At 51.6% G+C, this 21137-nt stretch overlaps 3 protein-coding genes across 3 annotated transcripts; 2 read left to right on the forward strand and 1 right to left on the reverse strand.

The window, feature by feature from the left end:
* The first annotated feature begins 205 nt into the window (after positions 1-205).
* LOC100906460 (peroxisome assembly factor 2-like) lies at positions 206-2298 on the forward strand. Its single transcript, XM_003746584.2, has one exon. The coding sequence runs from the start codon at positions 314-316 to the stop codon at positions 2174-2176; it is 1863 nt and encodes a 620-aa protein (XP_003746632.2). The 5' UTR covers positions 206-313; the 3' UTR covers positions 2177-2298.
* Positions 2299-3507: 1209 nt separating this feature from the next.
* On the reverse strand, positions 3508-9861 carry LOC100906603 (protein AF-10-like). Its single transcript, XM_029112396.1, has 8 exons — positions 9753-9861; positions 8118-8197; positions 5878-6078; positions 5546-5698; positions 5061-5424; positions 4553-4848; positions 4425-4441; positions 3508-4363 (listed from the first exon to the last, which is right to left on the reverse strand). Exons 1-8 carry the CDS (start codon positions 9859-9861, stop codon positions 3508-3510), a joined length of 2076 nt encoding a protein of 691 aa, XP_028968229.1.
* A 3387-nt stretch (positions 9862-13248) lies between these two features.
* Positions 13249-14520, forward strand: LOC100904481 (uncharacterized). Its single transcript, XM_003746489.2, has 3 exons — positions 13249-13643; positions 13822-13956; positions 14158-14520. Exons 1-3 carry the CDS (start codon positions 13430-13432, stop codon positions 14232-14234), a joined length of 426 nt encoding a protein of 141 aa, XP_003746537.1. The 5' UTR covers positions 13249-13429; the 3' UTR covers positions 14235-14520.
* Positions 14521-21137: the final 6617 nt, after the last annotated feature.

Genomic DNA, 21137 nt, shown 5'->3' on the forward strand with positions numbered 1-21137 from the left:
GGACCTCGACAGATGCGTGTTCGTGGCTTCTGATCTCATATACGAACTCAATCTGAATCCTTTCTGCTGGGCGGACTTGGTCACTGATCGTCGCTCTCGGCAAGTAAGAGTCGTCCCGGCGTCGCTGATCGCCTGTCTGAAGGACGAAGGTGTTCAAGTCACCTGGCAACTGCTCTTCAATGTGAGTTCGACACAACAGAGCACTACGTGCGAAATCCGTCCCATCGAAGTCGATGCTCCGTTCGCGAAGACAGCAACGATCGCGCTAGCGATATCTCCCGCGAACACAGTCCCCGAAAAAGATCTGAGTCTGATGCTGCATCATCATTTCCGGAAACCGAGACTGCTGAGTGTTGGGGACGTCATTGCGATCTCGAAACAGAATTTCCAAAGTAGCCGGACGCGGATCGACAAGTCGCACAGTGATAAACCACCAGTCTATATCGTCGTTCAGGCTCTAACCGACAACGATCACGAATCGTTGTGGGTACAGAAAGGCGAGACAAGCCTCGTGCTGAACAAGGAGGTTCCCAGCAGGATCCCCACACTCGCGAAAACGCCCCCATTCCATCCGATTTTCAACACTGGCGAATCAATCTTCCGCAAAATACAGGGAATGGCGAGATTCATTGAAAAGTCCATCGATGGACGCGAGTCACGGAGGAACGATCTGCTCTTCCTCATCTCGGGTCCGAGTAAGTCCGGGAAAACTCTCGCGGTTCGAACCATCGCCCACGGTTTGGGTCTTCAACTGCGAACGATCAACGGCGATGACCTCACCGGGGACACCGCGTCGACGGCTGAGAAGCGGATCAAGAACTGTCTCGAAGAGACAAACTCCTACGGGAGCTGTGTTCTTCATCTGAAGAAAGTGGATTTGATTTTCGACCATATCCAGGACAAGCAGGACTCGAGACTGAGTCACAGCTTTGCGAAAACTTTGAGACAGCTCGTCTTCAACGAAGCCAACGGGAAGAAACCGATCGTCGTCATCATGACCACCTCGAATGTCACCCGTATCCCGAGCGAAGTCACGGCTGCGATACTTTCCCGAGTCGAGATGAAGAATATCAGCAAAGAGGAAACGATCGATGTTTTGAAAACCCTACTCTCTGAGAGTCCGTGCAGCTCTCTTTTCGATTGGAAGGCAGTCGCGAGCATGATGGGTGGCTCTCTTCTCGGTAACCTGGTCGATTTCGCTAGCTCAACGCAGCTCTGCATGACCAAGAGATTGGAAGAGATCGGTTCTTCGGAGGAAGCTGAGCTCTGCGGTCCTCTCCTCTCGATGGAGGATGCGATGAATGCTCTGAAAAGGATCCAGATGGAAAGCAGCAAGAACGTGGGCGCCCCTCAAATCCCCTCGGTGAAATGGTCGGACATCGGAGGCTTGGAGGAAGCGAAGAAGAATATTCTCGACACCGTGCAGTCGCCGTTGAGGCATTTCCGGATCGCTCATTCTTCCTTATCGCGCTCGGGTGTTCTACTGTATGGTCCTCCGGGCACGGGGAAAACATTGTTGGCGAAGGCCGTTGCGACCGAATGCTCGATGAATTTCCTCAGCGTGAAAGGACCCGAACTCATCAACATGTACGTGGGTCAAAGCGAGGAAAACGTGCGCAGAGTATTCGAGAAGGCCCGTTCGGTCGAGCCTTGCATAATATTTTTCGATGAGCTCGATTCCTTAGCTCCGCGCAGAGGAGGAAGCGCAGACTCGGGTGGAGTACTCGACCGGGTCGTGTCTCAGCTTTTGGCAGAAATGGACGGCATGGCGAAGTCGGAACAAGTTTTCGTCATCGGCGCAACCAATCGTCCCGACCTCCTGGATCCAGCCGTTTTACGTCCGGGCCGTTTAGATCGGCTGATCTACGTTGACATTCCTGAGGAACCCGAAGTGAAACTGAAAGTTCTGAAAGCACTCACTCGGAAGATGCAACTCGACAGCGTGGACTTGGAGGCCGTCAGTGTACGGTGCCCGAAAACGTTCACCGGTGCCGATCTGTATTCGCTCTGCGCAACCGCATACACATCAGCGATGGCTCGTTGTATCGAAGCGAACGAGTCCGTCGTTGTCGTGACGGATGAGGATTTTCGGGCAGCTCTCGTGGAGACGAAGCCGTCTGTCGGTGATGACGAACTTGCTCATTATAGAAATCTCCGGAAACAGTTCGGAAGCTGAGAGATTTGTCCGCCCTCTACACGGATCAGTCCCCGCAATGCGGAATCCGGAGCTCCTGCTGTACATTTGACACCCAATATTAACATGTTATACATATTAATATATTTCAACCAGGGATCTTACCGAGCCGATGTTTACTTGATTAAAGAAAATGAAGATTATGCCCGTCGAGCATCCATACCCGATGAGTGGGAATTTCTTCTTTCCGTAGCCGCGAGGAGCAATCGATCCTCTCTGGAGGTTTCTGAATTTCTCGAGCAGGTCCTCGGGAACCGTCGGCGTCGGCGAAATTTGCCGCTTGGGACCCTTAGTTATCGAACGTGATCTTGATAAGGCAAAAGCTTAGCCGATTTATTCAGTCTTTTTTTACAGGTCTAGCTAATTTTCGCCAGCACATGACGATAGATGATTTTCATCATGTAGATGACTGTGTACATAACGCGAGGCCAGACGTTCATGCCTCCCAGCCTGTATCGTTGTGTTTCATCTCCGTCAAACGCGTCGCCAAGTTAGATACAGGGGTTTTCGTTGCACTAATTTACAATTACAACTAGGTTGCTATAGGCTCTCTTCATCCGCTTGTCTTGATATTCATGTTCCGAATACGAATGGAGTACAAGTACGGAGTTAAATTACATTATACCTAACATGATTCAGGGTACGAAGTTTCTCTTCCCCGTCACCGGACGCGATTGGCCGAACAATACTTTATTCACATTGCTTTTGACATTCTGAAGATCATTTTATCATCATCGTCAACAGATCGAGCGGTCGAGCCTGGCGGCCGAGAGCCAAACTGTCTCAGTCAGATTGATGTGGACGAGGGGAAAGATGATCGCTTCGTTCAACCCGATCGGTCGCCATGACGAAGCCTCCCACCAGCGAAACTCATATGAATTGCAGTGAACCTTTCATGCCAGAAGAAAAACTCTCAATGTGAACAAACCTCCAATAAATACTGCATTCCGATCCGCATCACCTAATTTTCTAGACTCGTCGATTTGGACAGCGATCGCTAGGCTGACTGGCTGGCGATCGCGTTTCGGTTATATCTCCATGATCATCATCATCATCATCAGTAGCAGCAGCGGCGACTCGTTGACGTCACGACCGACTCTATATTACACATTTTTTGCGAGGCAACTGACTGACGGCACAACGGTTCGCCCAATGAACTACGGGACATCCGATCATGAATACTGACGGTGCCGGAGATCAGAGACGGCGAGCCACCGGACCGCGACAATTGAGGAGACTCCCCGACTGAGCGTTTGTCACGTGTCGTTATCGAACGTAGGACAGCGGCGTTTCTCGACACGTTTACGCTCAGATCACCTTTTGCTTTTATGTTGAGATGCATAGTTATTGTAGTTTTGCAACGTGGGCAGACGTCCGTTGGCGGCCATGGCCGCCGCCACCGACTCGTTAATAGCGCCCATGTAGCCGTGATGATGAGGAGGAGGCGGAGGGGGATGGGAAGCGGATGGAGGAGCTTGTGACGAGCTGCCTGGATTGACATGACCCGCGGAAGCTTGACCACCTTGGGCTTGGGACGTAGGAGGATTTGGATGAAATCGATCTTTCTCGGGAATTTTGGCACTTCCGTTGAGACCGTTCTCCGTCCGAGACGATGAAGATGGTCCGGCGACGCTCTGTAGATCGCTCATACCCGGCGGCAGACCGTTGGTTGAAACCGCTCCGTTCATGACGGCTGCGACGCCGTTCATCGCGGCTGGCAGACCGTTGATTGCGGAACGGACTCGACTGAGGGCAGCTGCAGCCGGGATCGATGTCATGCCCGACGCCGTCAGCTGATTGGTTGAGTGAAGTAAACCTATCGGCAGACTGAGTCGAGCGTTGATGGCTAGCAATTGATCCTTGCGAGCCTGCATCGTGGCGATTCGATCCTCGATCGACTCGTTGGAGCTCCGCAATTGGTGAAGACAAGACAACAACGCCGCAACGTCGAAAGGATGGGCGTGCTTCATAAGCAGCATGCCTGATTGCTCCCATTGCTTCTCGAGGAACGCCTCCAACGACGATAAGGCGACGTCTGATGACGGTGAAGGTTTCGAGAGATCCGGCCGTTTTGGTAAGTGAGGCGGCACCAGGTTCCCGTCGTACTTGATACGAGCGCCGGGCGCCGAACTCGGCGGTTCTTTCGCTACGGCTGTCGAGCTCGGCTCACTGAAAAACAATCGAACCATCAATCATCCGCCGCGCATCTTTGGGCTCGATTCGATCTCACCGAGCGATTACTGCCATCTTGGATGAAGACGAAGTTCGACTCTGAACGTTCACCATTGATCATCCGAAGATGAAATCGACTTTAGCCATCCCGTTCCGGAATATACTTCTCGGAGAAGAAGAACTTACCTTGGAGGTTGAGCGCTGGTCGAGGGACCAGCAGCTGCTGGAGGGGGGCGGGGTCGTCGCCGCGGCTGTCGTCGTCGCCGCCGCCACAGCCGAACTGCTCGGTGTTTTAGGTCGCTTGGCGGATGGAGGTGGGGGAATGGCATCCTTTTCCTTCGGAGCGGGGCTCTCCTTTTCCTTCGTAGATGAACGTTTTGTTGTGCCTTGGGACTTTTTCTGCGTCGAGCCCTTCGTGAGGGAATCGTACATCGACACTATAGCTGGAAGGTTCTTCTCGGAAGAGCGCTTCTGCTTCGCAGCTGGGGATACGGAGGAGCGATGCGATTAGAAGTGCACTCGCGACTCGAACTAGAGCGAGGAACCCACAGTGAAGTCCTTCTGCTAAGAACAGCAACAACGTGCTCGCGCCGCAGGCAGCTCTGCACTGTATATCGCTAGGAAGTGAACTGAGGTCGTTCAATCAGGTCAGGCGACGTCTGGGATAATGTAGCATCCCCGTCTGCACGACCACTCGCTCTGTGAATGTTCAACTTACGTTTGTAATCGTCGCGAGTCTTGCTCTCGAATTTCGTTTTGGCGCCATTCGAATCATCATCGAACTCGGGGTCGTCGTATACTGTGGGTTTCTCCTTGGCCGCTCGTTTTGGCGGGGTTTTTAAAGCTGGCGGCGGTGGCGGAAGTGAGACGTCTTCGTCGTCGCCCGAGGAGTCTGAAGTGTAGATTGGTTTCTTGATTTTCGTGGACTTCCTCCCTCTCGTCGTCGAGGTCTGAGGCGCATCGTCACTATCGTCGTCGTCGTCGTCGTCCGAGAGTGTGGGTGGATGAGAGGACGGAGGTTTGAAAGCCGGTATCGTTTTTATGTTGCTGTCTTTCTTCTGTGAACGGAGACGAGAGTTCTTCAGCCGTTAGTCGGACGGGCTCACCGCACATGATGAGAACTTGGATCCGATATACATAACGATATGCAATCCATTTATGAGACAGACGATTTTTTACCAATTTCTGGTAGTGGTGTTGGCAATATCCACAATACTTGACATTGTCCATATAGTTGCCGGCTTCCTCGCAAAGCAAACCAGACGCTTGCGCGCACGTCACATGGAAGTACTGTTTGCAACCAGCTTTATTGCACTGCATGCATGCTCCAAGCTGAAATGAGAATTGTTTCCGTGTTCAACTTCGCGCAGCTCTTTCAAGTACGGCTCATCGACTCGGTATGTCTCGTGCATTCGGTGATTTCTGCCATCAGACAGCTCGGAACCGTCGAGATGCTAGTCTTATGATCACGAGAGGAAAATCGACGTTTCACGGCTTCGATTGGAACTCACCGACGCATGTCCAGAATCCGAGCAAAGACTGCACGACTTGTGGTATCTCTCCTGCGGCACCATTGCCAGAACAATGGGCTCCATGGTAGTGACATTTCCGAACCGCACTTCGGGTATGTAGAGGGCGCAAACTACGTGCGCCCATCCACCTGCATCCGTTCGTTTCAAGGCTCCATCGCGCGACGGGCACAGTTCACACCGCTAGAATGAATCGGGTACTGCTTTAATCCAAGGGGAAAAACCGTGCACGCCGCACGTTTGCGTGTAATGCTCCCACAAGGAATGCCCCAGGACTCCTGTGGAAAATGAGCGGAGCCGCCCCATGCAGTATCTAGGCTCAGCCGACTCGGACGATTTGGTGGCGGTGGACAGCAGAGACTATGGGACTTAAGATCATGCCTTTTCCTCTCATTCTCGAGCCGCTATTCACTCTCAGTCAGAGTTGAACAATTCAGTCGTCGGAGCCTTCTCATGCTCGGTCTCGGAATCGTCTGATGGAGAAGGTGCATTAGTACACGACAGGCCGCCAATGGACCGCTGAACTTCGAAAAAAGACGACAGAAGGTTCTCATTACATAAAAGCTTTGAGCTCCCAAAGTTCCAAGCATCCACAGATTCCGACCAATCTATTGGATGAAGTGTCGAATCCGGTTCCAGGAGGCCGGAGTTCCCGGTGATTCTGTGCCAAGAGACGAGTTCGTCATGTGCGCGGGAGATGAGCGACCACTGAGCGTAAGAGAAGCCGCTCGAAGCCCTCTCCAGCCTGATACATATGTATATGCTGTGCCTGGTTTGCGGTCGTAGAATCAAGGGAAAACGGACGAAAGACCAAATGATTGAGCTTAAGCCAAACCCAGGAGCAGTACCGCGGCCCCTCTCGGTATCGCACAGCTCTCGAGCCACCGAGTTCATTGAACCCCGCGTGAGGAGACGACTCTCCGAGGCGTATGTCTGGGATCTTATGCCACACACGCACCATAGAGGAGAGGCAACCCATCTGAGCCGCAAGCGCGATTCATAACGCTCGGTGCTCGGAACTGAACGAGAGATGCGAGAATCATGCGCGGATGAACTCTCCGAGCGGATTTTCATGCGATGACCCGACCGCCATCTCTCCGGTGGTCCCAGATCGTGTACAAAGGCACACTCGTCGTCCGAACTCCAGTGAAGATCAACCCACGTGGGTTCCGGCTCCCCGGTCCCCCTCGATTCCGAGATATAATTGATCTCTCCCGCTTATCTCTGAGGAGAACACCACAAACCACGACCTGGATATTATCGGCGGAGAGCAAGACTGAGCGGGGACAAAGCCACAGGAGAACCACCCCCACTTCCTGGTTCGCGATTGCCAGCCATTGCATACTGGCGAAAAACTGGAAATATCATTCGAGCATCGGGCGCATAGTTCTCTCTCACTTCGACGACCTCGGAACAATCGCCATCCTTATCCATGAGCGTGGATGAGGATCCTATCATAGATAATATTCTTTGCAAAATTCGGAGTCACTCGCTCCAACAATAACAAAAAAACACCGCTCCGTCTCGCCATCATCGAGCAAGGCGATCGACCGCTGGCAATGGTGGGCGCGATCTAACTTGTCTTCTGATCCGTCAAGAATACCATTTCACATGAGCATTGATGGCTTTTTTTCCGCTTAAATGCCCCACAGACTGCTCTCGCAGACGCACCTATCCGTCTCGAAATTCTGCCTCGATGTATTCGACTCAAAAGAACATAAGGGAAGTCCGGTATGGAAGGTGGAAATTGAGCGATGTGCAGATGAGCAAGGCTCCGATCTGGAAACAGCTTCGTGGAGCTGAGGACGATCCCTATAGAGAAGTCGACGTCCGTCGAATGATCATCGGCCCAGCCCCCGCACGCGGGTACAGTGTCACCCGGACCTGCGGCTCCCCTTCATCAGACTTGCATAAGAATGAGGCATCCGAAGCCGCCTGTCCTTTCACGACCAGTAGCTCCCGATCATCGCTGATCATTGGGCAGATGTGTGAGGAGCCCAATATAATCGGGAAGCTCAATCAGTGGTTATGCACTACTGTTCAAGGATTCGCCAACGCCTCCCGATGTCCAATTATCCGGGACTGGATTTTTTCCCGGAGGGGAGTTTCTTGGAATGGTCCTAGGAGTTAGCAAATCTCTTCGCTATACTCCTGACAAGGAATTCCTATATATTCACTGATTGATCTATCCCTAAATCTCAAAGACATCGATTTCTACTCACCACCCGCGCTGTTCGCTCCTGTGATTCACATTTCCGGCAGAACCACGGACCGGTGGGTACCTGCACAATTCCATAACACGCTGAAAGAATACACCAATCATTACTTGCCAGGTATTCACATATCGTCACGGGTCCGGGAAAATAGATATCGATTGTGCCGCTTGTACATCGTGTATCAAAGGAATCTTATTCGTTTCGGTGAGGTGTTAGGCTTGATTTGGACCACTCAGTAAAATGAGTGTTTTGCGGGCGCATTCCTGAGCACCAGATGAAACCCTCTCGCAGGTTGTGAATCGCGACCGCTGACTTAATGACGTTGAGAAACTGACAGCGGCAGGAAGCGTAACCGAAATGAGAGACCATCTGCTCCTGGGACCCCAGAGACTTGAGAATTTTCTCTCTCTGCGCGGGCTTCCAAGTATCGCCTGCCTGAAGTACGTGCGACGACGCTTCATTCACGCCAGAGAATGATCGAGTTCATTTGCGGGAATATTCGATTTTCCCCAGGTGACCCTGATTCGATCGGCATTGACGACATCGCAAGCTGATTCTCCTGAGGTTTTTGCTCCGTGATCCGCACGGGATCCTCGCGACTCGGGAGCGACGGGGAAGATTCGAGTTCGAGTTCGATCAATCTTCACAGAGTCCATTCACTGAAGGACCCTACAACGAGGGATGAAATTTCCGGGTCAGTCTCGGAAGAAGCTCAGGACATGAGCTATCCTCGATCGGATTAGCCCTAAAGGAAATAATCACTGTTTTGTTCCTTTGAACTCGATATCTCTGGGTTGTGACGGAATCACGACTTCCGCTCCCCTATCTGATTTCTGGAGCAGGAATCGTTCCAGAACTGATAGTGAGAAGTGTCCTTTCCCGGATAGCGGGCGCGCTTATCAGTCCCGAGCTTGGAGCAGTCGTAGGTTCACATCTGCTCTGAAGGAAGTCCGACTGCCGGAGACATCTGTGTCGTTGCCGCCGAAATACGTCAACGACGTCAAGGCGGCACCGAGTGCCGCCAAAAGTCGCGTTCATTGGAATCTACGTCGCCGTGATAGGGGATGGAGAGCGACCAGGCGATGGAATGGAGTACGATTCCGTTACTCGGGGCATCTTTGCACCGGATCTTCAATCTTTCCCGAGCAGGGGGGAAAATTCCGACTTTTTCCTCTTGTCTTCCATCCATTCCGAAATTATTTCCGCGCCCTAGCCTGACCAACTTCAATAGCTGTTCAAGGAGAAAGGATCTTCATCCCAAGAGGGCTGCGGCGAACTTGAACTACTGGAGGACCGAGTCGCTGTCAACGACTTCTCGCAGATTCGGTAGCTTGCGCCTTGACGCTTTTCAGTAAATCATGATCACTCAGCCAAACCGGGGGGGGCGGTTTCGTTTTTGGCTTCTCGAATTCTCTCATGATGCCGACAATGATGATACCACGGACCCCTGATCGACTCTCGGGTGTTTTCACAGCTTCTCGTGTGGGGTTTCTTGTGCAGTGTGAGAATTGGGGAACGGTGCTGGCACCGCATCGCTCGCTTTGAGTGTGGGTGTCGGAACTCTTGTGATGTTTTCGTAGATGCGGCAGAACGATAGATTATTACTTGATTAATCGATTCATCGATGGGAAGGGCACTCACCCTGATGAACAGCGACGTTGCAACCGGCCCCGTCACAGTAAACCAGCGGATTCTCAGTCCAACCCCTCTCGTCCGAGCACACACAGCAGCCACCCAACATTTCTTTCATCGTGAGAGCGGCTCAGAAACTCGATAATCGGTATTCGACTTCATTGGATCGGCTTGTTGTCGTTGCTGTTGTTCCCTGATAAAAATTGTTGCACTGCTCGATCCGATTAACACTCAGCCGATAGCTCCTGGTTCGTCTGACTCGTCGCTGATGGTTGGACGAACGGAAGATCGGCCACAGTCGGGCGCTCCTCCAGAAGACTTGTTCGCAAGACAATTCCCTATTCAATCCTTCGGCCGCCGTCGCTGACGCGAAACATTCGGTTGCTCCTTGACGGATTCTCATATATTTCCGAGCTTCCAAATCGCTCCAGAAGTGCGCCAAAACACTTCTACACGCTCAGAGAGCAGTCTCACCTCGAAGACGATTGCACACAGTGGTGTCGTCGTCGGCGGCCATGTTTTCATAAACATCATCCATCCAGCCAGGCAGCAGCCAGGCGGCGGCGGTGGCGCGGCGGCGGCCCGAGTCGGTCGAAGAGGCGAGCGTATCGCGGCGGCGGCGCTGGCGGCAGCAGCAATATAGTTCTCTCCGTTGACAAGAAATCCGGTTCGCACGCTTGTACGCTCTGTACGGCGTAATTTTCTATGCTTGTGCGTATGCTCAAGATTGCGTAAAATTGTTCGTATGCCAAGTCTATGGGAAGTGCGCACAAGAAGTACGCAGGGTGAAATTCCACGATAAAGGAATCTCTCGATGGGAGACCGAAGTCACTGATGCTAGTGATCTTTGCTGACCGTTTGACGGGCGGTTCCTCCTTCCACCATTATCGACATCGCCATCTTGCATTAGCGCGACGCTGACGCCATTTTCCTGAGATGCCGTTAGTTGTGTGATCTGATTCAATTCAGTGATCAGCTCGACCGATTTTTTCGAGCCGAGAAGCCCTAGCCAGACTCCCGAAGTCAATCGAGGGAGTCTAGGTAATCTCACGTCACATATCTTTTCCTGAGGGAGAGGGTGAGAACAGCCAGGAAACTGTCCGCTGGATCAGCGGCGCATGACGGCGCCTAATCGACGGAGGTCGCTCTTACCGCACGGAGAGCCTGTCAATTCAAAAAGTCAACAGAGCCAATCGGGAAATTGTATCGATTTCCGAACTTTGATCGCTTCGGCTCATATGTGACGGATCCGGAATTTCCTCTTGCAAATGACGTGGAATCTTATCAGCTCCACGGTGGAGACAACACCGGCTCGAACAGGAACTTTTGTGAATTTCGGGACCGCAGTATACCCCAATCAGTCGATATTCACCTGCTTTCTGACAATGAGCAAAAACCTCGGGAGCTGTCAAAGACTGATGCGATCCGAAAAGGGTGAACACCTCCTCGGATGATGCGGACGAGGGGGGATATCTGAAGTCGACGATAAATCCTCTACCTATAGGTCTTTGATCAACCTTTCGACGGGTCGCTTTGCCTGGGACACAAAACTCTTCGATTCGGTCATAAGGGACTACCTAGTCGGGTTTCGCGAGGGGTTCCGGATATGTGAGTGAGGAAATAATATGACGGCGTGACCACTTGGATCACCATCGAGGCAGCCTCCGGAACAAGGGACATCGTAGCGCTTCGAAAAACGATATGCTTCCGATCGCGGAACATGAGTTCATAGAGCTATTACCTCTTCTGTGTGTAGGGGATCGTGAACGACGTGCCAGAGATCCACTCAGAAGGAACTCGCCAACGGAACTGTATTCCAATCGGCGCCGAATATGACGAATTCTCAGGAATCGGTGCTCAGGATCATTTCGCAAACCTGTCGATCGGCCTGCATGTGATTAGACGATGAGCAGAACGTCGGGTGAGAGAAATATTTCTGGTCCCGTTCGGAGGGTTCATTGATGCTGGGACAGCGACCGCTCATGCTCGGCCGCAGGGTATACGCCGAAAAAAGTGATGGTCGTTCTCAGTCGGGCGGAGAGTGGGAACTACTGTCGACTTTCGTCGAGAGTCTTCGTCGCCCTTGTAATAACGTGCCGAACCCGGACAAATGACATCAGTAACACGGACTGGGGATCCTCATCGAGTCGAAAGTCGAGCGGAAGTTTTCAAATGATTCATTAGTTCATGGATTCATCAGGCACGCTTCATTAAGCTTAAAGAAACAGTAGAACGGGATCCTGCGCGGCCGGCATCAGCTCACCCCTCGAATCGCTCGTCGTTTCTACGAAAGACGGAGACGAGAGATCTTGGGAGACTACTATTAAGAAAGAATGTTTCAACGGCTTCTTCGAAATCCTGCTCGCTGAGAATAACTCCTGGGAGTTGCGGAGGCTGAGGGCTCCTGTTCCCAGAATTCGGAGTTAGTGAACACGGGAAAACCTACGGAGCCACGAGGTCCAAACCTGGCTTCGCGAACAGCGGCCCCTGGCGATCACTTCCCGAGAGGTCCGTTGTCAGGAAAAATTTTCCCGGAGCTCTGGCCATCCCTTAACCTGCCTTGCCTCTTGCACACCTATGTACACCTATCGAGCAAGCCCGATTCCGATCTGTCAGTCAATCTAGTGATTCGAGAGTGCTTGGGGTTAGGAAGAACGGCATCATCTGAAATACCTTTGACGGGAGAGGGGAAACTCCCCGGCGACGAACATCTAGCCATGCTTAACTTTCGATTCTAGCGCAGTAGCCTTCAAGGAGATTAAATCTATGGAGGGACTAACACGGTTCAGGCCGGATCCTGCCCTGCTCCTTGGAGGACGTCTTCGTCGAGACTTACCGCTGGAGCATTCTTGCCATTCCGGCTTGTTCAAGAAGGTGTGAATTCGCATGGGAAGAGTCGGGAGGTTTAGGAGGGAGAGTGAAGTAGCTTTCCAGAAGAAGCGCTTCTCAAGCAAGATCGATTCCCGAATCGGATGTCCAAATATTCCGTTGCGCGGTGCCGTGGTCGGAGAGATTCGCAGGCGGAAATCAGGGAAGTACAATGACAGACGGGTACGGCGGCATGAAAGACGGGATATCCTCTCGATGCTTCGGAACTCGGCAGGAGACTTCCTCCGGAGGAGAAGCAGGGAGAAGAAGGAGTCGGAACCGGTCTCGACGATTCTTCAGAGGGCTGTCCAGCACTACGGTCTCTGGCGACCTTTCCGACTAAGACGAAGATTTGAGGCTCTATGTTCGCAGAACCAGGACGCCTCAACAGGAATTGTCGGTTCCCTTCACCCTCCATTTCCACGAAACGGAGCGGGGAGGATAATTGGAACCGGGGGCTACGGTTAGAAAGAATCGACTGGAGCCATGGAAAACGGTAAATTAGCAGCAACCTACCACGGAATCGCAGAATTGTTGAAAATGGTTTTCCGCGAAGTCGAGCATTGGACCTTGGCGAAATGTGAAACGCACATGTGCTACGTATGATCCGCTCACGTAACGTGCAGATGAGGTATCGTCTAAACAAGAACAGCTCGACGAAACGGTGCACAAGAGATGCGAGTTTCTGGAAACTTTCGGTCGGAGCTCCCTATACTGTGATTCCCTTTGGCGCCGATTCGGAGCAGGAGGAGCCTTTCACCGCCGTTACTGATTCCTGGGGTGGAATATTCCCGCCTCAACGAAATAGACCATACACAATGGCAGCTATCATCAGCTTCTTCGATATGGGTCGAATGAAAGTAACCGACTTCTTCCGAGCTCAACCGAAGCCGCGGACCAGTGTCCATAGGAAGCGACGCCTCCAGAAAGGTTTTACTTATATCTCAAGCTTAGAGACGATTTGGGAAGATGAAGAACCCGATCGCATCCGCCTGGTCAACCAGACGTCGAAGCGGGTCGAGAGCTCGCGAGGCAAGTAAAGCTTGATCGAGGTCTGAGTTTACCATCTGAATGGAAATTCGATTGCCGGAATCGAGAAAGCCGCAGGCTCCGACGGCCAATTTCCGATTGGGTCTTCCGGTGGAGCTCGAGAATATTGAGTGGAAGGTCGAACGTCGAAGCTGTCTCATTGTGGTTTTTCACGTCACAGTTATTGCTCAGCCGAAATTTGTGGTTCACGAAGACGTGTGCTCCCGTGGCGATCATGCGGATATCAACGAGGAAGATTTGGGGAACGAAGATCCGCAAGACGATCAGACACTTGTTTCAAGTTTCCCGGAGCCCCGTGAGTTGTCTAGAATTGATTCGTAGTCGCGGCCTAGAAATCGGAAGTTGCGCCCTTTCAACGCAGCCGAACTACGGTCACGAGAGTGGAGAGTTTCTCATCCCATAATTCCTGAAGCTCGTTGATTGTAGATTAGGATTTGATATCCATTCACAAATGATCGGAGAAGTCTTGAATCATTTCGAGTTTCGATGTTTGCAGGTAAACGAGCCGGCAAGAAAGCTTGCCCTGGAGCCAAGCAGCTCTCTGACGAAAATGCCACCGTGAATATTATGTGAAATTTCCAACAATCGCGAGATCGATGTCAGTGTTTACATATGAATGCTTTAAAGAGGATTGGAGGAGGAACAAAAGGACGAACGAATAGAGTTTCGATTAGACGAGTAGATCTTTTGGATGACTTTAAACAAATGACCGCTGTTCGAGCGCGAGGGAAGATGAGTTTCTTAATATACGTACATTGTAAATCCCATATTTCCCCCTTCTATGAGATTATGAGATCACACGGGGGTCTAAGCACCTTTTTGAGTCTTGAACGCGAATAAAGTATTTGCATTGGTGGATCGATTCAGGCTCCGTGATATTCTCCGCCTTTTGCCATATCCGAATTCGAGGGGACTGCAGCTGAGGGGAAGTCGCCCCTGATCTTCATCGCTGGCTCCTGAGCACCCATCTAATATCGAACACAGTCAGTCAACAGTATCCGAGGCTCTTCGATCGCGCGCTCACCCATCGACCCATCTTCCTGTCGCCACAGACTGATTGCAGCGAAGAGTCTGCGATCACTGAATCGATTTCCGAGAAGAAGGAATTCCTCGCGATCTAGACCTTACCCAGGTGAAGGATTTCCGGGAAGGAGCTCCCTGTCCTCCGGGCACCACCATTGAATATTTGTAAATGATCTGGGAATATCTGTTTCCTCTACGTCTGTGGAATGTTCCTCGGGGGCTCCATCGCGTGCTCGGATGTAACGAAGGAGGAGCTCGGATTTCTTTTAGGGAATGTTTCAAGGAACACGAGGAGGCTCGGTTCGCCTCGTTGATCGCGGATCAAACGTTAATTCAGGGCTCGCTGATTCTGCTGCCTAGGACTCGATCGCCCTCCCGTTCTCCCACGGATTCTCATCGATTCTCCGAGTGGCTTCCGTGAGATCCACAGGACCGCTCTCCAGTCGGTTTCCAGGGTCTGGCACCGTAGTAATCCAGAAAGATGAGCATTCCGGAATGTCTGTGATAGTTCTCACAGCTTGATGGATTTCGGGAGAGAATCTCCCCCACAAGGATCGGCAAGCCCAAAAAATTCGAAATCGGATCTATTCGAGGAAAGAGTCCCAGTTTTGGCTGCGTCCCCCTGCATCCGTACATGGGGATAGGCATACTCCCCCCTGATTCCTCTCTTCCGACGCAATTTAATCAAGCTCGAAGTTCTTGGATCGATGTCTATAAGAGCGGCTCCTCAGAGTTCTGAAATCATATCCTGAGGCTACGAATCGGATCGGTGCTCGATCGCGTGTTCGGATTCCATAAAAATAAACGCACGGATTGATTGATTGCTTGTAGGCACCCTCCGGCGGACCTCCAGACTGGAACAAGGACGGCTGGAACAACGACTTAACATTCCCGACGCTCGCGCGACGAGGATTCAGAGCTCGGGGGAAAGAACCCCTGCGAAACCAACTGGCTTCGGCAGAGCGACATGCTTTCACGGATCGCGTTGGATTCTCCCCACAGTGTCTCATTCTATCGCCAGGATGATGGGTCGAACGACCTCTCTGAGCCGACACCCTTCACGCGTGCGAGATTTCGCCTTCCGCGTCTTTTTGTGGATGTGCATTATTTTCGGTCTCGATCTCCGGCCTGAAAAAAAAGGACATTTCTCAACCAACTGGAGGTTTCTGAACCTGAAGAATATTTTTCGTCTCGTACACGTGATGCTCGTCCTTGCCTTCGCTGTGAGCCTCGCTCTCGAGAATTACTTTGAGGCCCCTGAGAAGCCGAGTACTTCTGACTTTGTGATAAGAATCCAGCAGATAAATAGCATTTGCATTGTAGCCGAATCGCAACGAGCTCTTTGGAGCGACGAAGCCACCCTGGGGCGCTTCTTCAACGATAAATCAGTCAATTTCGATGTTCCCAGATTCCTGGTTCTTACAGCTATGGATTTAGTGTACGCTGCCCTGGACGTGGAAGTGTTCAAGCTCGAACACAACCGACTCGGTAGAATTCGCGCCGCCATCGAGACCGTGTGTTGGCGATTCGAAACTTTCTTCATCATCCTGCAGATGCAAAGCGCAGTGTTTCTCTGCGCGAGCTTAGAGCGCATGCAATCAAGCATCAGGAAGGACTGGCGTAGCGCGAATCTGGGGCTTAAAGCCTCGATTCGGAATGATATAACCGATCTCAACAGAATCTTCGGGATAGCCTCCGTCTTGGAATACATGAAAGTCTTTTCGCTCGTCTACCACGAACTGATCCTGCTGATCATCGATCGACCAGATCAATCTTTGACATTCTGCCTTCTAGTCCTGGCTCCGATCATGCAACTCTTGACTCTGTACGAAACAGCAAGGCTCTCGAGCCGAATGATCGAAACATGTCAATCGACTGCGGCCCTCTTTCTGGAGAGCAGCTCTTTCAACTCAAGAGACTACCGCATCCTTCGCCACGATCCTGATCGGGACAACTTCTCAGCGTGGGGATTCTTCTACATCGAGAAAAAAACATTCGTGACATACCTCTCAGCTTTGGCAACATTCATCGGGGTGCTGCTTCAATTCGATTATAGAATTACGAACTTAATGAGCAAGATTTGAAGTTTGATGCCTACTAAGCTCCCACAGAAGCTGAAGCGAGAGATCGGCAGGTTTGAAGAACTTTAAGGCTCTAGGTCCGCGTCCAACGAGATTCATCCAACGAGCCGAGGAAGGTGACGGATGGTGATCATGCCTGAGGGACTATCCGACTACCACAAAGAGCTCCCCGAAGAAACGAAATCAGCGCGGTAGAACCGTTTCGGGATGTGAACAACGGTATCTTCCCCCTGGAAATCGGTTGCTGTCCAGCTCCTGATTATCGTCATAGATCGGTGTTATTCTATAGCATGGTGTCAGATTTGGTGGCGTGAACGCTACTGAATACACCTCTGCAGAGTTTGAATGGGAGGAATATCCCCGCGGAATAACGTTGACCGCCACATTCTGAGGGAAGCTCATTTAGAAGTCGAGTAGGTAAGCTCCGAGGTAGGTACCTCGAGGATATTGCGCATGGAAACCGGCGCGAGCTCCAGGTCACGCTATCTCATCAATCTTGACGCCTTGACGAGTCCCAGCGAGAGGTTCCTTGATGGCGGATGCCCGTGAATTAGGAATTTCTTGACATTCACGGGCTTGCGATTGATCTCCCGGGTCCATATTATGTATGTGGTCTGCAGATTGAGTTCCCCGCTAGAGACCTCGCCTTCGCTGAATGAGCTCCTCGTTGAAGCGTCACATATCGCAGCTTCAACACGATCAGTCTCCGAGCGCCAAAATGAGAGTCTCGGCGACTGTGAGCTGTTCGCTTCTCTTGCGGATTCTACGGTTCTCTTTCCTGAGATGCCGGACGCATCGGTTTCCGACGCGACGGCGTCCCGAGAAAGTCTCAAAAACCGCGGCGATATTGCACTTGCATCCGCATGGCGCTCCGTATGCTTCCGAAAGCATGTCGTCTTGCCAGAGGTACGGCAGGGCGTGCTCATGTGGCTGCTCAGAGCTGAAATAGGGGAGGGCGCTTTTCACGAGAGCTTCATTATCGAATTTCCGCTCGTCCGTGAGAACGGTGGCGCTTGGAGCTGATCTCTCGGACCAGGGCGACGAAAGAGCGCTCCGGAGAAGCTGATTGTCGCATGTGCTCCGGTACCTGATTGACTGAGACATCAGCCCACGAACGAACGCCGATCGGGGATGAACCACCGATACATCTGGGTATCAGTCTGAGGAAACGACCGGGAGACCGATGCGCAAAACATTTCACGCACGCCTCATTGCTAAAACAATGATAGACGAAATCCCCCATCCGGGACAGAAATCGTGCAAGGAAATCACTTTCTTGGCAAGCACTGTGTGGGCGGGTGCATTCTGATCCTGCAGTCGCGGAGTTCAGGAAGAGGCACGTCCCCTACCGGACTGCAAGTGATATATGCCCGGGTGGATGGAATTCGGGTAGGAGATTTCGAATGATCAATCATTACTAGCCTCAATCTTCGATCACAATACCTTGAATCGTATTCGGGGAAAAGACCCGTCATCAGAGGTGATGACGTCGACTCAGCACGTCGTTCGTTGACGCGGCGCGCATTCCACAATACATAAGGGATTGTGGATAATCGATTCCCGGAGTTGCTCCTCTGCAGGACTGTTGGGCACGCGGACGTGTGCCCAAATGTGAACTCTATCCAGGAGAGTATGAATAAAAAATTCACTTGCGTGCTCGAAGATGGCAAGGAACAAGCCAAGTTATGGTTGGCTGGATCTGTGAACCCTCGGTGGACAGCCTCAGACTGTTGATATACTTCCGACGCGCTCTCGGCTCCGATGTTTCGACAGAGCGAATTGCGGCACGACCTTTACGATGAGCCGCTCAAGCTCATAATTTGCCGCAGGTCATCCTGCATCCTTCAAACAGCGTCGTCATCCATCGACATCATTAGAGCGCGCTCGTCCTCCGAGAGCGGAATGTGTTCTCGGGTCAAACTCATTGCTTTCCGGTCTTTCCTGTTCATGTGCTTAATTCTCGGCTTGGATCTGAGACAAGCGAGAGCGGAAAAACTCTCTGCGAAGAAAAGGTTCCTGACCCCCAAGTTCATCCTTCGACTCTTCTACGGTGCGCTCGTCGTGACTTACTGTGTGAGCTACTCTTTCGGGAACTACGAGGCGTCCGGAGAGGAGCCGAGTATTTCCGATTGGGTCCTAATGATCCACTTCATGAACTCTATCTGCATGGTCCTCGAAGCACAACGGACTCTCTGGACCGACGAAGGGACCCTCAGAAGCTTTTTCAACGAAAATTCTGCCAACTTCGATAGCCCGAGGTTCCTCGTTATCCTGGCCTCGGATTTTTTCTACATCTTGTTCCAGATCGAGAGATGTAGATCATCGGCATATCTCGTTGCGGGGATTCGTGTCGCGATCGAGATCGTGTGTTGGCGATTCATAACTTTGCTCGTAATCCTCCAGATACAGAGCGCGATGATGCTCTGCGCGAGGTTAGGAAGTGCGGAACGGAGCATCGCACATGACCGGCAGGGCGCAAGCCTGAAGCTCAAGGCTTCGATCCGTAAGAATATTATCGATCTCAACAGAATCTTCGGGAGAGCCCTGGTCTTAATGTACCTGAAAGTGTTCTCGCTGTCCTACAACATACTGATCCTGATTCTTGTGAAGCGACCCCCGTTCTCCTTGATGATCGCCTCCTCGGTCCTTACTGCGACCGCGCACTTCTTGACGCTGTACGAAAGCGTCCGATTGTCCAACCGGATGATTGATAAGAGTAAATCGGCTGCGGCTTCGTTCTTGGGGGGTAGGTATTTCGATTCGAGAGTCTATCGCATCCTCAGACATGATCCCGAACGAGACAACCTCTCAGCCGCAGGCTTCTTCTTCATTGAAAAGAAAGCTTTTGTCGGATACCTCTCCGCTCTCGCAACTTTCATCGGAGTGTTGTGCCAATACGATGATCAGGTCATGAAGACCGTGAAGACGTCGTAGCGATTCGTCTTCCATCCAATAAATCGATTCATATGATCTCAGCCTGATATTTCTTGGGGAATCCTCGCAGGGCTACTTCTTGCCAGTATGGTAACTAGTGGGAGGAGCCTCTCTAATTAGTGGTGAGTAGCGATACCGCGTCGAGACTGTTCAATTCATCGTCGAGACGATGGTAGCAGATCAATTCTATGAGATTCCCTGCCACGCGCGGAAATTATGATTATTCTCAGGTACACTTCCGTGACATCTTTCATCGCAGTGACTACAAGTACTCGACGGCTGAATCGATAAGCGAAGTGGCTCGTCTCGAAATGTTAAATCACATATCATTTTTGAACCCGACCCCGAGGAGTATCCGAATGTATTGCGTGCCTAGCCTTTATATAAAAGAGGGGGAGGGGAGGATTCGGTTCCGCTCTCCCTCGGGAATCAGCTTCGTTCTCGGCTTGGACCTGAGGCAGGAAGAGGCAGCACCTCTCTCCGCAAATACCACAGATCTGACTTTGGGATATGGTATTCGTTTGTTCTTCGGTACGCTTGTCGCACCGTTTCTCTAGAGCTGGGATATTCCAGACGGAGCCGAGTATACTGGACATTCCTGTGTGAATTTACTCCATGGACACGATTTGCATCCTTGCTGAATCGCAGCGAAGTCTGTGCAGCGCCGGAGCCACTCTCAGGAGGTCCTCCAGCGAGAACTACTCCAACCTTAATGTTCCGAGATTCCTCGTTTTTCCGATTCTAGACCATTTTTCAAATCGCCTAGGAGGTAGAGGGATTGAGAGAAAGGAATTTGCGGTCGCGGTCCTGTGTTGCCAATTCGACACTCTATTCGAGATTCAAATATAGATACGGCCATGCTCTGTGCACTAGACTTCAGAAAATGGAAACGAGCATCGCGCGCGCTTGGTGTAGCGCGAGCCCGGCACTCGAAGGTCCGATCCGTCGTGTCGTCAGTGATTTCAACGGTATTCTCGAGATGACCTTGACCTCGATGTAATGTGTATGTACAGTTCTCAAACAGTTCTCGCCAGTCTACCGAATGCCGATTCTGTTTGGCGAGATGCACCTTCTCCTCAGTTCGACGACTGTCCTATTGATCCTGACTCCTGATAGGGAACCCCTAGGCTTTTACGGTAGCGTCCTAGTGTCGAACCACTTAAACGATGAGTGTCAATCGACACCGCTCTTCCCCCGGAGACCATTCCGCCCGGGACTCGATCTCTATTAAAAAAAATAGGGATCCTGGGATACCTCGCCTAGGTATCTTTCAAAGCGGTGCTCACCAAGTTCGAATAACCGAGAGCGAGTGAGGGTGGAACTCATGAAGACCTTTTGTGCATCGCGAGAGTAGAATGTCTGAAATCAGAGTGCAAAAGGTACGGGATCTGCATCCGTCCGCGGAGATGTCGGAAGAATCAACTTCCGGCGTATCCGC

The sequence above is a fragment of the Galendromus occidentalis genome, unplaced genomic scaffold (genome assembly GCF_000255335.2).
Source record: "Galendromus occidentalis unplaced genomic scaffold, Mocc_1.1 scf7180000077497, whole genome shotgun sequence".
Classification (NCBI taxonomy): Eukaryota; Metazoa; Arthropoda; class Arachnida; order Mesostigmata; family Phytoseiidae; genus Galendromus; species Galendromus occidentalis.

Coding starts and splice junctions, on each gene's coding strand:
- LOC100906460 (XM_003746584.2), top strand. CDS start 314: ATGCTGCATCATCATTTCCGGAAACCGAGACTGCTGAGTGTTGGGGAC.
- LOC100904481 (XM_003746489.2), top strand. CDS start 13,430: ATGGCAGCTATCATCAGCTTCTTCGATATGGGTCGAATGAAAGTAACC. Junction 13,644..13,821: donor GCGGGTCGAGAGCTCGCGAG/GCAAGTAAAGCT, acceptor TTCACGTCACAG/TTATTGCTCAGCCGAAATTT. Junction 13,957..14,157: donor TTCAAGTTTCCCGGAGCCCC/GTGAGTTGTCTA, acceptor CGATGTTTGCAG/GTAAACGAGCCGGCAAGAAA.
- LOC100906603 (XM_029112396.1), bottom strand. CDS start 9,861: ATGAAAGAAATGTTGGGTGGCTGCTGTGTGTGCTCGGACGAGAGGGGT. Junction 5,699..5,877: donor CGGATTCTGGACATGCGTCG/GTGAGTTCCAAT, acceptor TTCTCATTTCAG/CTTGGAGCATGCATGCAGTG. Junction 5,425..5,545: donor AACACCACTACCAGAAATTG/GTAAAAAATCGT, acceptor CTCCGTTCACAG/AAGAAAGACAGCAACATAAA.